This window comes from Hydractinia symbiolongicarpus, chromosome 4, assembly GCF_029227915.1.
Source record: "Hydractinia symbiolongicarpus strain clone_291-10 chromosome 4, HSymV2.1, whole genome shotgun sequence".
In the NCBI taxonomy this organism is placed as follows: Eukaryota; Metazoa; Cnidaria; class Hydrozoa; order Anthoathecata; family Hydractiniidae; genus Hydractinia; species Hydractinia symbiolongicarpus.
Genome location: NC_079878.1, coordinates 21,784,403 through 21,800,677, shown reverse-complemented (window position 1 = coordinate 21,800,677; position 16,275 = coordinate 21,784,403). Strand labels below are relative to the sequence as shown.

The 16,275-nt window shown below is 33.1% G+C and overlaps 1 protein-coding gene across 1 annotated transcript; it reads left to right on the top strand.

The window, feature by feature from the left end:
* Positions 1-12,354: 12,354 nt before the first annotated feature.
* On the top strand, positions 12,355-15,161 carry LOC130641841 (uncharacterized). The gene is made up of 7 exons (XM_057448829.1): positions 12,355-12,462; positions 12,671-12,873; positions 12,957-13,323; positions 13,516-13,628; positions 13,710-13,899; positions 14,009-14,152; positions 14,275-15,161. The coding sequence occupies exons 1-7, from the start codon at positions 12,363-12,365 to the stop codon at positions 14,445-14,447; spliced, it is 1,290 nt and encodes a 429-aa protein (XP_057304812.1). The 5' UTR covers positions 12,355-12,362; the 3' UTR covers positions 14,448-15,161.
* The last annotated feature ends 1,114 nt before the right edge of the window (positions 15,162-16,275 follow it).

The window sequence follows — 16,275 nt, the reverse complement described above, 5'->3', positions numbered from 1 at the left end:
CTCTTGATCCAAACAAAATTCTCCCTAGATGTTTCTTCTGTAATATTGAATCCAGGTATAAAGTCCGTAGCTTCATGCGATATACTCCTGTTAAGCGACCTTTAATTACTGTAAGTAGCGGATCTGCTTCTGTTTAAATCTGCAGTTTTGATTCTTTTTATAAGATGCTAGTTTTTTTAAGGTTTCGTTTCCTTACTTTGACGTTAAATAATCATATCTTTTCTGAATTTAATCGCGATTCCTGATTAATCCTGAAAATTTTGTAACTGAGAAAATATATTTTGGTAAGCTGTAAATACAACTTATGGGAGGTGTATAAAAAACGCATTTAGCACCGCTCATACATTGCATATTGTGCTATTCACATGGAAGGCAAATAAACTTGAGAATTAGCTTTAACCTGAGATTAACTAAATGACATTTTCACATTTTTCAGGAAACTGTAAGTACAGCAAGTAGTGTGCCACAGCAAAAATCTTTATTTAGAGTAAGTAGTAGGTTTAATTTTTTGGTACGCTCTCCAAAGATTATCAGAGGTACAATGTGTATAATGTATTGCCCTAAATGTTCTTTGAAGAAATATCATTTAAAAATACTTATTTTTATTTCTTTCTGTTATACTAGGGCAAGAGAAGAAGTTTATTTTGCGATAAAGATGTTCAACTGATACGTCAAAAGTGCTCGGATCTTATTGCTAATGGTCCTTTAACGAAACAAGCTGTCACTAAGGCGTTGGAAGGGGAAGATATACTAAACAAATTTACTTTTGTACAAATTCGTACTCGTTTGCACTACGAAAGAAAACAACTATGAACACATCTGTTCCATGAACTTATGCCAGTCATTAAAACGAATAACTCTTTGTAAAATTATTAAACATGTTAATGTTCTGCTTTTGTTTCTTTACTAATTGTTCTTATAATTGATGTTGCATATTATCCCAGAGGCAGCACTGCTAACACGCACGATACTGTACTTTCCTAACTTTGACGACGATTATAATACTGAGTTAAATTTTGACAACTAGTTTTAATTAATGAAACTAAGTTTTGCTAAGCTGACATTTTCTTTAAATACAACCTTGATTAGACAAAATGTGTTTTCTAGCTTAATTTCATTTTGTGTATATAACGCTTGATGCACTGCTTTCTAAAGTTTATATTTTGTTTATGAGCTGTAAAGGCATTGGTCTTCTCTACTACATCCTATGTATGATTCTGTTTTAGCAAACTTGAATCTTCTTGTTATTACACCCTCTACTTTCGTAATTTGTATAAGCACGTGTTTTACGAACTCGTTTAAAAGTTAGAATTCAATTTAAAGTTTTCAGAGCATGCTTCATAGCATTATTATTGTACTTTTAACCACACGTTTTTAAAGAAAAAATTAGCTTTAATGTAGACTGAAATATCTCTTGTTTGTATATAGTGGAAAATTTTGTGTATAATGTAAATATAAATTGAGATATGGATCAGGGACACGTAAACTACTACCTACACTTTATTGGACTTGTCTACTACTTTTCCGACATGCATACCTGAACTATTAAACTATTTATTAAAGTAATGGTTGCTGAAAATATCGACATTGCTGTTGCTGAAAGTATCATAGGTGAAGTCATTGGTCAAGAAGCCTTTTCTTCGACGAATAAAATTTTAGCAAAAAGTATTTGTATATGATATTAGTAAATTGGTTTGGCCTTGTTCGTTTAAGTTGATATTCTTAACAGTATCGAAAATTTAAAAAGTCTGGCGCTCACCATAGGCAAACTGGTGGTCTCTTAGGCCGTCGCTTGAGCTGTTGTAAAAAACTTACACGTCCGCAGATAACCGAATCTGAAAAAGTTGCACCACAGGTTGAAATATAAAAATCGCATATAAAGCAATTGCATGATAACAAAACTTACGCTAATTTAATAATCGCTAGCCATGCACTTGTGGTATGCGGACAGCCGCCTCATGTAACAAGCCGCCGCCTAAGAGACTGCTTATAAACCCGAGGTAATTTTACGAAGACTGTCCAAATCTGCTACGGAAGGTGTAGTGGCATTTTCTATACTCTTTCTCTCTCTCCTGTTACTATAGGAAGAGTTCTGATACCAAATTCGCTTTGGTTTAATGTTAAAAACGCAGGTCAAATAGTTATCAGTCTTTTCTAACTTGCAAATAAAAACTAACAGCAGAATATAATACTCTCAACCTCAAAATAAAATACTCTTGTCGCGTATGTAGGGCTTAGATTTTGTCACTTGTAACAAGCAACCAAATTTAAAATTATTGAATCCGTTACATGAAATTAGTTTGAGGCATACAATCTATGTACTCTTTGCTTTTGTGTCATCAATACGTTTTATGTGTACTTTGTGTAGGCAATTTGGTTATGCAACATCTGCATCCGATCTATCAATCCTGCTACAATAAACTAGTACAACTGATACAAAACTGTGAGCCCTGCTACAAGAAACTATTCTTGTAATGCAAACTAGTCGACTAATATAATGTTATCCCGCCCCGTTTAAAACCGTCAATCCTATTTCGAAAAGTCAGTTTCAGTAGTAGAGACCAATGGACTAATTTTTTCATCATTTTATCTCGTATTTACTTGTCGTAAGTGATTTTGGTCAAACATGCTACAATCCCGCCCGGTTTGAAACCATCAATTCTGTTACGGAAATTCAGTTTCAGTAGTAGAGACTGGTAGACTAATACAATCCCGCTATTTCTTTCATCATTTTATCTCGTATTTACTTGTCGTAAGTGATTTTGGTCAAACATGCTACAATCCCGCCCGGTTTGAAACCATCAATTCTGTTACGGAAAGTCAGTTTCAGTAGTAGAGACTGGTAGACTAATACAATCCTACTATTTTTTCATCATTTTATCTCGTATTTACATGTCGTAAACGATTTTGGTCAAACATGTTACAATATCGCCCCCTTTATAACCGTCAATCCTATTTCGAAAAGTCAGTTTCAGTAGTACAGACTAGTGGACCAATACAGTCCTGCTATTTTTATTCATCATTTTATCTCGTATTTACTTGTCGTGAGCGATTTTGGTCATACATGTAACAACCCCACCCGGTTTGAAACCATCAATCCTATTACGGAAGGTCAGTTTCAGTAGTAGAGACTAATGGACTAATACAGTCCTGCTATTTTTATTCATCATTTCATCTCGTATATACTTGTCGTAAGTGATTCTGGTCAAACATGTAACAACCTCACCTGGTGTGAAGCCATCAATCCTATTACGGAAAGTCAGTTTTAGTAGTAGAGACTAATGGACTAATATAATCCTGCTATTTTGTTCATCATTTTATCTCGTATATACTTGTCGTAAGTGATTTTGGTCAATCATGTAACAATCTCGCCCGGTTTGAAACCATCAATCCTGTTACGAAAAGTCAGTTTCTGATGAACTAGTCGACTAATACAATCCTACTACTTCTTTCAACATTTTATCTCATATTTACTTGTCTTAAACGATTTTTGTCAATCAATGCTACAATCCCGACCGGTGGAACACCATCAATCCTATTACAGAAAACTTGTCTCAGTGATACAAACTAGAATAATATATAATGTTAATAGTTCTTTCAACACTTTGTCTTTTATTTACGATAAACGATATTGGTCGTGAACATGATATATAATGCTGTAAAAACAAACATGAATGCGAGTTGCCATGGTCAGGAAATACACTATCCTGTGAAAGTGTTTTGGGCATTGTTGGTTCCCAACAGCATAACAGTTTCAATATCTATGTTTTGGTTTAGTTAAATTAAGTAGTAAGTAATAAAAAAGATTCACACGACAAAGCAACCTCCATACCAGGACCTGTAGCGTTTTCTGAGATGACAATGAAACGCTTACAGGCCCTGAAAAAAATTGCTTTCTGTCTCTTGTATCATTCCCTTTGATTTTACGACTATTATGTAAAATAATATTTTCACCATCGATTCCGGGATCAATGAAACCAAACAACGCAGTTAATATTTCAATACTTGACATGCCTGCATAACGTAGTTAGTATACTGTTGGCGTTTGGTAACGAGTTCTTCCTTCTTCTTAATAAGGTCTTCTGCTCCTGTATTATTGTCCTCAGTATTACTATCAACAATGTCAAAATCGATTTCAGAAATATTACTAGCATTGTTTTCAGGTTCAACGGACAATTTACATGCTTTTCTTGGTGATAAACGCTACATTGGAGCTTTTCGGAGCCTTTCCTATTGAATATTGTTTTCTTACGCGAGAACAAAGTTTTTGCTCCCCTTGTCTCGTTTTCATGTGATTACGTAATTTTTTTATGAAAGTATTATTTCTGCTCATGTTCGTATATTTGACAAGAGAATAACGGAGAGTCGTATGACACTCAAATCTAGTAATGACGTAAACGGCAAACCTCATTATAAAGGAACCTGGAAGAAAAGAAGAGTTGAAGTTGAAAATAAATTTCGTTCTACTTCAGTTATTTGCAAACTTTATACAAATCTCGTTTCAGGTATTATTAATCTTGTATACAATGACCACTTTAATACTGCTGTTCCGCGGCAGACAATTAACTTGTTTTAACGGCTTGTTTAATTATGTGTCCTCTTTTATAAACAGTTATTAAAAATTATCTTTTCTTTTAATTTTATGGACATGATATACATAATGTACCTTAAACAGGTTTAAACAGGTTTAAAAATGCATGAAATTAGAGAAAGGTGCATTTCCCAAAGATGATATCCTGTTTCGTTAATTAAAACTACAGTGGAAAAATTTATCGAATTGATATTTTTACCGATATCATTAGCAGAGTCTGTGTCTGTACCACCCAGTTTACTTTTGTTACTCAATACAAAATAGAGTATTCCCCTCTTTCCCCAATTTATTCATTTGTTATAAGCTAAATCAATGAAATGTTTTACTGCGAAGGTGCAAATTAATGCAAGCGTGATTTTAATCCGTAGGTGGTTCTACTAACTTAAATAAAATGCTTATCTTGTTTTGAGATTTCGAGAATACAATATAGACAACGTTTTGCTGTACGTGTAAGATATTTTGGGAATGGTATTTTTATTTTGTCGGCAATAGTATTTTTATTTCGGTTTAATTTTCTTTTAACTACTAGGTTTATTTTAATATTTTATGTATCATGGTTGGACTTTAGTAAATTAGTTTAGTGCCGTAACCACAGCCCCCCCCCCCCCCCCCTCCCCCCCCTCAATAATTTTCTACTAAAAAAAAAGAAAGAAGGAGAGAAAGACAGAAAGAAAAAAAGAAAGAAAGAAAGAAAAGAGAGAAAGAGAGTCAGAAAAATAGAACATTGAACATAACATTGAACCATCAGATCGTTGACGTCTGAAAGGACATTTTCCGCCAATCTAGAGGTGTAAACTTTCAAAATGACCACGAAATTCATATGTAATTTTCTATTTAAGTAATAGCGCTAAATTTCATAACTTGATGACTAGTTAAAGTTATGCTTCGTTAATTTTATGTTACAAGGTAAAATACACTAATACTACAGCGCTCTTCCTTGTTGCGCAACATAATTGAAGTGCTCAACGCTCGAAGTCCGGAAGACATTACACCTGCAGACGCCCCACTGGATGTGCAGAATATCTGTCCTTAAGTCTAACCAACATATGTGAACGATTTACCTGCAACTAAACAGTCAGTCAACTTGCCGTTAAAGGCTGGGTAAAACATTTCGATGTGGCTTAAAGTTTCGATGCACTATAATAATACCAATACCCGTATATTACTTATGCGCTAGAAAAATGTTATACTGTATACAGTTGAAAAGAAATATATAAAGGACGGTATAACCTGTGAATTTCCGTATTTTTTTAGAAAAAAGGTGTTGATAAATAGAAAACCTCATTATAATCGCACATATGATCGTAGTAATAACACCCGTTCAAATAAATTGCATTCCATCATACTAACAAATGAGCATGAATGCACGAAATAACAATGCGGAAAATATGTACGACATGCTGACAAAAAAATGTCCTACAATGCATGCTTTTATGAAGACATGTTTTTAGTTGAAAACATCATAAACATATAGCAGCTATCTGCTTTAATAAAAATATGTTAGGGTAAAACTAACGCAGCAGTTAATTCTATAGGTTCCCTGTGAAAATCTTGATAATGTTCCGACCTGAAAAACCTTAAGTGGACAAGTGTGACCCACGCGAGGTTGGTCATTGCCTATAGTGTTGCACCGTGTCTATAATGTTTTCACAAGTCCATTACAAATAAAAGCACAGGTTTTTGCTACATGTCAGACCTTATACCCACCTTGTATTACACACCAGCTTGAGGGCCTTGCAAAGTTAAATCATGTCGTATTTTTTAAATGTCTTATAAAAAAATCAATTGATATTAAATATCTTGATATATTGAACAACTTGATGATAAATCATCTTTAAAAGAACATTTATTATCATTAGAGTGAAATCAGCTTCAGGTTTTACAAAATAACTTCATACCAATTAGCCTCCATGACCATTTCGCTGTCAGCGGTATAAAAAACCATAATTTTGCCCTGTAACTTTGGTAAAAATTAAAATAATGAATTGAAACATGGTATTATGTTTTGGACTGGTTTGGTGCAATAGACAAGATTTTCTTCCTACTATTGTCATAGTACCCGAATTCCCGAAGTGACCCTCAAGAAAACGATAAACTGTTTTTGGCTGCATATTAATTTTGAAAAAGCCTCACGTACAAAAACATGAAGCGTTTCTCATTATTGAAATCAGCCAGATATGGTCTAACAAAACATGTCCTAGGTTTAAGATCGAATGATTTAACCAGTTCGGAGAAATTGCATGTGTTTTCTCAGACTTGACGCAGAATATTTAAGTTCATGGCATTAAAATATGGTTAAATACAGTTAAAGGCTGAAATACGCGATCCTTTTAAATGGAAGATAAGATTCTTGTATTTTGAAAAAAATTATATGCATTTTTATCCGTCATTTCAAAATAAAACATGGATAGAAACTTTGTAGTCACCTCACAATAAACCTCAGATTTAGTTACATATGGCTACAGATAAAAGTATTTAAAAGAAATGTGTCACATCCAGTAATACAGAAAATGGCTTGTCGGGTGTATTTGTGAGCAGCCCATCTGTGATATACCTAAGACACCGAGTATTTTAATTTCCAGACATTTTTAATTGTAACATATTGTAAACAGAGCGAAAATTAAATCTAGATTTTCTGCACACTCGGGCGAACGATGGGCAGTCGCGGTTGTTGTTTAAATTAACGAATCAAAAAGCACAAAATTACAAAACCATGGAAATAAAAAACTTGTCGGCTGCATGTGGGAAAAAATATCGGAAGGGTTAAAAAATTTGGAAATTTTTTCGGGCAACTTACCTTTTGACCACGGTGAAAGGTTAAACTGGATACCTTAGTTAATAATTTCTAGTATCAGAAAAAATTTGTGCTAATTAGAAATCGTCTGAAACCAGTGATATCGTTATGACGTACATTGATGGCACCTGAAAGCACCTGAAAATGTTGTCTAACCCTGTAGCCCATTTAAGTTTGAGCTCCTTTCGATGACTTTTCACTCCAGTCTTAGCGACTGTCTGAAATGTAAAATCTGTCGCTGTGGACTAGGTTTTCAGTGTTTTTTGTTTCGTTATGTTAGTTCGTGAGGGTGAATGATATATGCTTCAATCAACTCCAAAATTTTGTAAAATATCTGTATCACTGAGAGGTCAATAGTAAACGTGGTTGGTTGAATGCTAGTTCTGAGCTGTGTCCGAAAAATCCCCTGTTTTCTAGAAATAAACGAAGTTATATGCGTTTTCCTTCTGATCTTTTCAACTCATTTCTATTAAAGTTTTCTTGTCGTGTGTAGGCATCCAGTTCCGACAGTTTATTTGATTTAAGGTCCGTGTACATGAGCTGATCTCGGGTTTTCATTTTCGTTTCACATCTTTGTCTAGGCAAGGTCATGTGTTCTTCTTGACACATCTCTTTAAAGGAAAAAGGAAAAAAGAGCGTGTCGATTGAACACATCTGCTAAAACATTTTTCAGATAATTCAAGGTTGTCGAGCTTGAATTAAAGTTGCAATTGGCATTTATGTTACTACCGATGCTAGTTACATTGTTGGTTAAAACAATATCAATCAGTGTTTTGGTTGTTGAATAAACGCGTATTTAATAATTGTTTAAAGTCTTTAATTTCAAAATTGTCTTTCATTCTTAGATGATCACTATTTTGTAGATAATCAGTGATATATTCACGAACATCGTGGTTTCGTCAATATCTTCCTTTTTAACAATTATCATTTAAGGTTAGATAGTTGTTAAAAAGTTTTTAATAGATGTTCAGAAGAATTCGAAGGCTTGCAAATGATACAAAAAGTAAAAGATTTTGATTTTCTTGGTAGATTGCCTTAATTGTCCTGAAGACATGCCTGACTATAAAATTTATTCTGTTTCTGATGTACATTTCTACTGTCGTTTTGAAACAAAATAATGTTGAGATCGGTTATACTGTTTTATTCGAGAAAGGTACTGACAAAGTAAATACGTCGAAATTTTTTATTAGTAAGCAAATCCATAACTTTACCATTCGTTACAATCCACGAATACTTTGATAAAACAGTTTTAAGCCCTTTTTCAATCAAATATCTTTAATTTTCTCTCGTGTTATCCCAGGATGCGTTCCTGTGAATCCGTAAAATAGTACAAAAGTAAACACATACATTGTTTTGATGCTCTCAAAACAGGGTTTGTTAAACACATTTCCATAATTTAAAGATTTTGGGAGTCTATGCTAATACTAACGTCATGAAGTTACCGAAATAAAGTTTATTTAACCATGAAATTCCAATAAGTAATAGTGATTACTTAAGAAAGATTGGAACGACCGCTAATATGTCTTTCTGAACCGCCTTTTCAGCTCATCTCATCCGTTATTCACAGACATATCATGTCATATAGCTTTAGGTTGCTCTATCTTATAATATCTATAGCAATTCCTCCCATTTAACCTCTAAGTTGTTTCAACAAAGCTTAAATCACTATTAAAAACGTTTTAATTCTTTGAGATTGAGAATTCTTAAATTTCGGTTGCGTTCTACTACCACCTAATATTACCACTAATTATGATAACCACTTATTATTATTTCAGAATAATACGTGACAGTGGAAATTTCTTGACACCGGTTGGGTGGAAACACCTTTAAAAGTGACAGCTAAGGAGGTTTTTTACACTGCTGTTATGATACAAAAAGATTTTTAGCAAAAATTTTGTCCAAACGTAAAAATAGTCATGTAAAAAAGTGGCTTGTTTCACGGCTGTTTCAGCTAGCGAGATTTCGGAAACTCAGACTGCGCATGTCAAAAAAAAATTTAAAATAAGGACTGGGGCGAGTTGCGCTTAAAAGTAAACAAATTTTAGGGTAGCTAGCACCAGGTTTAATAGGCATTTTAATCACATAAACCAACTTAAGGACTGGAAACTAAGTGGTTTAAATAAAATATAGTCCTATACCAATAAGATTAATTCAAATACAAAGCTATTCGCTTGTTGCCTAGCTAAAACAAAACAAAAACTTTCAACCTCCATTTTGAAGACTGTGGACACCATGCCAACTTAAAGCAAAATATTTTCAGATACGAAGTTATCCCACAGATAATTTTTATAAAAATCATTCCAAGATAGTTACGAGATACGAATAAAAAAAGAACTGTAGGTGTATCAGTACATTACGAATTGATATTGTATCAAACATTAGGTACTTTTTTTTCAAAATTTTTGTTAAAGTTCAAGATGGCTACTGGGGATTTACACCTAGCTCGGTTGAACAAGCTGTGTCGAATATGTGGAAACACTCTGCCTGGACGATCACATATTGTCCAAGAGCACATAAAGAACTTGGACAGTATTTTCAGAGCTGATTTTTATTCTGATCGGGCAGGCATTCACCCAAAAAAATTCTGTCACTCGTGCTTTGCTACAATAAGTAATGTCCTAAAACGTGACTCAGCTACCGCTATTGTGCCTGTTAAATGGTATACACATAAAGACACCGAGTGCAAAACATGCATATTAAGTGCACAAAAAAAGAGAGGTGGCAAACCTATGAAAAGAAGGGGCGGTGGTAACCCAACACACAAAGCTGTGGATTCCGCAGAAAAAACTTGGACACCCCTAGAACTTAATAAAATTTACAGAAAAACCTCTGAACTTTTTGACTATAGTGGAAACGTTCTCTCAGACATAAATATCAGTGAAGGCAACTGGGAACATCTGATTTGTGCTTTGTGTAGCAATATTTTAAAAAGGCCATTAATGATAAACCAATGTAACCACGTGTTTTGTGCCTTGTGTTTAACAAATTGGTTGGAAAATTCAAATAGATGTCCCACCTGCAGCATCCCAACAACACCCGGGGATGTCTCGCCTGGTTTGTGCATTTCCAGGATTTTAAACACACGAGTTGTCAAGGGAACATGTGGTTGTTCATTTAAACTGCTGTCTGCACAATCGCACACATGCTCTCCAGCATTGTCATTTACAACACTAGAGATGATGCAGTTGAGCCCTTCCAAGCCTGTACCGAAAAAGGTAGAAGAATGCATTGCTCATGTGGTTGGAATAAAAATGCAGCAGTCAAACTTGCCGAATAAAACTGTCCAATTGCCCAGTGGAAGTTCACAAGTAAGATTACTTATGTATGGAGTGGACTCAGTAAAAGTGATTTGACATTGACTTTTTTTAACAAGCAACTGATTTTCAAACGGCTGATAAAGCAAAAAATTTTGATCTTAGCAATTTTAAGGCTGAAATCAAAACTGAAAATAAGTTGCTTTTGTATATGTCTATATATGTGCATACCTAGGTTATCATTTTTTTACAATTCCAGTGAAATGTTTCTTATACACATTTTTTATACAAAAAACAAGCCATAATAAGAACAAGACAAATTTTAAAATGTTCAGAGTAAATAATTAAAAATAATAATAAATATAAGTAAGTGGCTAGAGGGGTCACAGAATATAGGAAGTTTTGGGGGTCAATAAAAACCATTCTATATATTAGGAGATTTACTAAAATTTTGATGTGCCCACCCTAAATGCTAAGGCGTCTACATCGTTAAGTGATCTTATATAAAAAATGTGTATAACTACTTTATACAAAAATACAAAACTATGCTATGTTATATTAAAAATAATGTACACATAATTGTCTGTAACAATATGATAATTTTAATAGTAATATTACATTTTACATAAAACAAATTAATAACATATGTTCCATATTTTAGCCATTGACAATAACACCCATTAGAATTCCTCGCAAGTCTTCTGATGAAACATGTGAAAGGAATGTGCGGAAAAGAGCAAATACAGCCAAGGAGTTAATCCATCTGATGTCTGGTGAAGAAACCCAATCTGTCACAAAACAGACCACAGCACTGCTAAAGTCTATGGAAGAAAGTGACAGAAATACTATCATTAAAAATTTGGGTACAGAAGTCATTATTCCAGCCAATCACATCACAGCAATGAAATCAAATTTAAACATGCCATGGAATCAACTACGTGAAATATCACGTTGGTTGAAAACATTCAACATAAAAATTGAATCAGAAAAAAAAGCAAGAAGTGTCGCTGCTGAATGGGTAGGCCAAGGACTGAGAGTTGAGCTGGCTCCTCTCACCAAATTATCAGTTGGAAACAGGGTATCCGTTATACCTAGGCCCTGGGGGTATCTGTATAATGTAGTTGGCCACATTCTGTATCAACTCAAAAAGCTAGAATGTCACAATTTACTTGTAAAACATAGTTTCATTCCTGACAATGAGATCCATGTTAAAATTGGTGGAGACCATGGAGGAAATAGTTTTAAAATGGCATATCAAATAGGCAATGTTCTAAACCCAAACAAGAAGGAAAACACAATAATGTTTAGCATTTTTGAAGGTAACAAACATTAATGCAATATATTACAAATATGAAAAAAAAAAAATTAAAACTGGAATTTCCAAAATTCTATGCATGTGATGTCTAATTGTGATCTAAAGTAGAAATGATCTAAGTGATCTAAAGTAGAAATCAAAACATTTTTTATATTTTTTTTTTAAATTAGGGAAAGACACAAGAACAAACTTAAGAGTCTGCCTTGAACGGTTTCGACCACAAATAAAAATGCTGCAACAAGTCAAATATAAAGAGTCGATATTCCGTGTATTTATGTATGGCGACTACGAATTTCTGTGTGCAATGTATGGTATAACTGGTGCAAATGGTAAATATTAATTACTTAAGATCTGGGGCAAGTTGCTAGTTGATAATCAAAATTAATTAATTTTTGACCACAAATAAAAATGCTGCAACAAGTCAAATATAAAGAGTCGATATTCCGTGTATTTATGTATGGCGACTACGAATTTCTGTGTGCAATGTATGGTATAACTGGTGCAAATGGTAAATATTAATTACTTAAGATCTGGGGCAAGTTGCTAGTTGATAATCAAAATTAATTAATTTTTACAGAACTTTTTTTGCAACTTCATAAAGTTCCTGTAGTTTAACAATGGGTTTTTACTACGCAGATATGGGAAATGCATAGTTAAAAATGGTTTATTTTTAAAAGTTTCTAATAAAATATGTATACTTTAACATTTGTGTTTAGGGCGTCACAGCTGTTTGTTTTGCAACATTACCTCAAAACTAATGAACATCCCAGTGTTTACTCGCAAGAAATTTAAGAAAAGGTCACTGGCGACACTTGAAGAAAATTTAGCAGATTTCCGTGAAAGTGGTGGGAGCCCTAAAAATGCGAAAGAATTTTATAATGTCATTGACAACATATTTTTTGACATACCTATTGATCAAGTATACATCATATTTTTATGCTTTTCCACTGCAAGTTGATTTAATAATCCCAAAATAAAATCTATATAAACACCTAATTTTAGGTCTGTATTCCTGGTCTTCATATTTCCTTGGGTGTATATCAAAAGATGTTTAAAATGTTTGAGTCTTCTTGCCAAGACTATGATGTAAAAATAGCTCTGCTGTTGGCAACAGAAGACAATGAACTGGATTCAGATTATGGTGACTACATCGAAGTCCTTAAAGAAACAAATGACTTGCAGCAAAAGCTGGAAGATGAAAAAGCCAAATTAGCAAACCAGCAAGATCAGTTAAACTGGCTTGTAATATCTGGTGGCTTACAACGAAATATACTGACGTACGAGAAAAGTATAATAAAAACTGAGAAGAAAATCACAGAATTAGAATTAGAAATCTCAACCTTGGGAAACAACAAAAGAATTTTAGTGGGTATGATCATTTTTATTACCTAAGTAATTTTTTGTGATATTCGCAAATGTTTTTTTGTCTGGAAATTCCAAGAAATTTAATTCCCGAAAAAAAACTTTCCAAAATTATAATTTTCATTCTGATCTTATGATGCAAGCCTTATATTCTCTCCAATCTAAAGCTATGTTTAATAGTTTGTTCATCTTATTTTAGGTGTTGGTCCTTGTGCTTCTTCAATAGATAAAACGCTGCAAAAAATGGGTGTTGAACGTCAGGCCTACCATGGCCAAAGTTTTATCGGCAACCATGTACATAAATTGCTAAAGGTTTGTTAATACTAACAATAATGTAGCAATTTAAAAATAACATATTTAAAGAAAATTAAAAAAACAATCTTGCTCTTATAGAAAGAAAACATCCAAAATTTAACATCCAGCATTAAAGAGATTGTTGCAGCACAAAAGCATGATGACCAGCTTATTCACAGTGTGAATTTAGAAATGGATAAGTACGACATGTTATTTACTTACTTTGCAGAAGTTCATAACATTTACAATTCGGCAAAATATCTGTCATGTGAGGAAATACTGGCTTTAGGTGAGAAACTTGTTCCTTTTTTTAATAATAAATAAGTTTTTTTTAAAATTTCATGTGCCAAAAACAAAACAAAAAGAAAGAATAATATACATATAGTACATAATTCTAGAAATTTCAATTAATAAATTCATGATGCATCTGCGAACTAACTGGCCAAAAGTTAATATTTCACCAAAACTGCATATGCTTGAAGATCATGTCACTGAGTTCATAGCAAAATGGAATGTTGGATTTGGGTTTTATGGCGAACAAGGTAAACAGCCACTTAAATTTGTAACCTGGTAACACCAAAATTTGTGTTTTTTACCAAAATGTGTTATTTTTCAGAAAATGTGTAGCTAGCTAGCTTAAATGTCAAATTATAACATTTTTAAGGTGGAGAAAGCTTGCATCATGAAATCAACAGGATGTCGAGCAGGTACAGCTGCATCAAAAACCCAGTGGAGCGGTTACGAAATACATTAAAGCAACATTTTGTTAATGTAAATCCTGAATCGAGCCAATTAAAACCAAAAATTAAAAAAAGAAAAATTGCACGTGAAGAATAACTTTTAGACTTACAGCTTAGATAGCTAGTTATATCTTTAACTGCATATTAGCATTACTTTGCAAGCTCCTTTAGTCTTTGCATTATTTCAAAGGTGGATCAGCTGGTCTAGAAAGAAAAAGAATTGAACAGTTAATTAGCTTACTACATGCATAGTTCATTTTTATTTGACTTTTTGTCGAGCTTACGTTAGTAGTGTATGAGACGCAGAAACCTTATTTAGAGTTACAGAATTGTTTATATAGAATGTTGTTTAGTGTTGTTATTCTGTGAAATATTAGCTTAGTAAACTACAACAGTTTTAATGCCTACAATAAATCATACAGTAGATTATGTCAAAGAGGGAGTTAAAATTTTCAGGTTTTACACTAACTTTTATTGCCAGAATTCAGCGCTCTAGCATTCTTTCAGAAGTACTGATACAGTTTTTTCGTTTTTCTTACCTTGTAGATGAGCCTTTCAGCTTTCCAAAAATATATAATACACCAGCCACATAACTTCGCAACGTCCACAAAACCAAAAATTAGTTGGAACAAGTTGCCATGTTAATTTTAACAAAAAAAAGTATGCCTTCAAAACTGCCACAGTATTACTCCAACAGCATGCTTGTCGCAAAGGTAAAAGAAAGATTTAGCTTCCAGCGTGTTGAAATGCTTTAAAAAACTAAATTAAATCCACTGAAATAGATTCTATCATGCAAAAGCGATTTCAAAAAGTTAGTTACTTATTTATCATGATTGTTTTTATTTGCGCCCGCCATCTTGCGCCTCAACGTGGCCGTAATTATTGACGCATGCGCAGTCTTAGTTTCCGCTCTGAAACAGCCGTGGTTTTGGGTGAAATTTTCTTGAATTTTTCAGCTATTCACCATTTCGAGAGAAAAATAAATGACAAATACAATTAAAGTTACTGAGAAGAACAAAATGCTACAAAAAAAAGTAAACAATGACAAAAAAACCCGACGCGTGAGGCAGCTAGCGAGAAATTTAATTGTCGCACGATTTGTAACAAAACAGCCCGATGGTGCATTTTATAATAATAATAATAATAATAATAATAATAATAATAATAATAATAATAATAATAATAATAATAATAATAATAATAATAATAATAATAATAATAATAATAATAATAATAATAATAATAATAATAATAATAATAATAATAATAATAATAATAATAATAATAATAATAATAATAATAATAATAATAATAATAATAATAATAATAATAAGAATACTGTGGAACATGTTGATGGTGATATTCCAAAACGATCTGCAAGGTCCTCTGTCAGTAAGCCCAAACAAAAACTCATCCCGCTGTGTTAACTTTTTCGCATGTTTAGTTTTACGGTATTATTTTAGTACTTAAACATGATCGTTTTGACCCCCTCCAATAATTCATTTGCTGTAAGTAAGGCTTTCATAACAATAACAGAGTGTTACATAACATGATAGAAGATGGACCAGTGCAATAATTTATTTTGGAATCACTTTTAATGATTCTCCAAGTCATTGTTGTATTTTTTTAACAATTTCAAAGGCTTTGCCTCTGTACTTCTTTACTTGTACAGTTAAGGAGTCCACTTTACTGACCATAGATTTAATCATTTTGCTCTTGTCCTTTACATGATTCACATGTAGGCAGTAGAGAAATAGTGTAAGAGTGATGTGGTTTTGTAGGTGAAAAAAATCCTGATGAGTCAGAAATATTTGAGCAACAAGGTTCCTCTTCTTGGGCTTCGCTGCTGGGAAAATTTTATGAAACAAGAGAAACTTTTCCAGAGAATGTCGAAATAGTTCTTTTCTAGGTTTTTTAGTAACAGG

What these genes read in the sequence shown, in the direction of transcription:
- LOC130641841 (XM_057448829.1), top strand. Translation starts at nt 12,363, where the DNA reads ATGCTGCAACAAGTCAAATATAAAGAGTCGATATTCCGTGTATTTATG. An exon ending in TTGACATACCTATTGATCAA is followed by an intron (nt 12,874 to 12,956) that starts GTATACATCATA and finishes ACCTAATTTTAG; the next exon opens with GTCTGTATTCCTGGTCTTCA. An exon ending in TGAGGAAATACTGGCTTTAG is followed by an intron (nt 13,900 to 14,008) that starts GTGAGAAACTTG and finishes ACATAATTCTAG; the next exon opens with AAATTTCAATTAATAAATTC.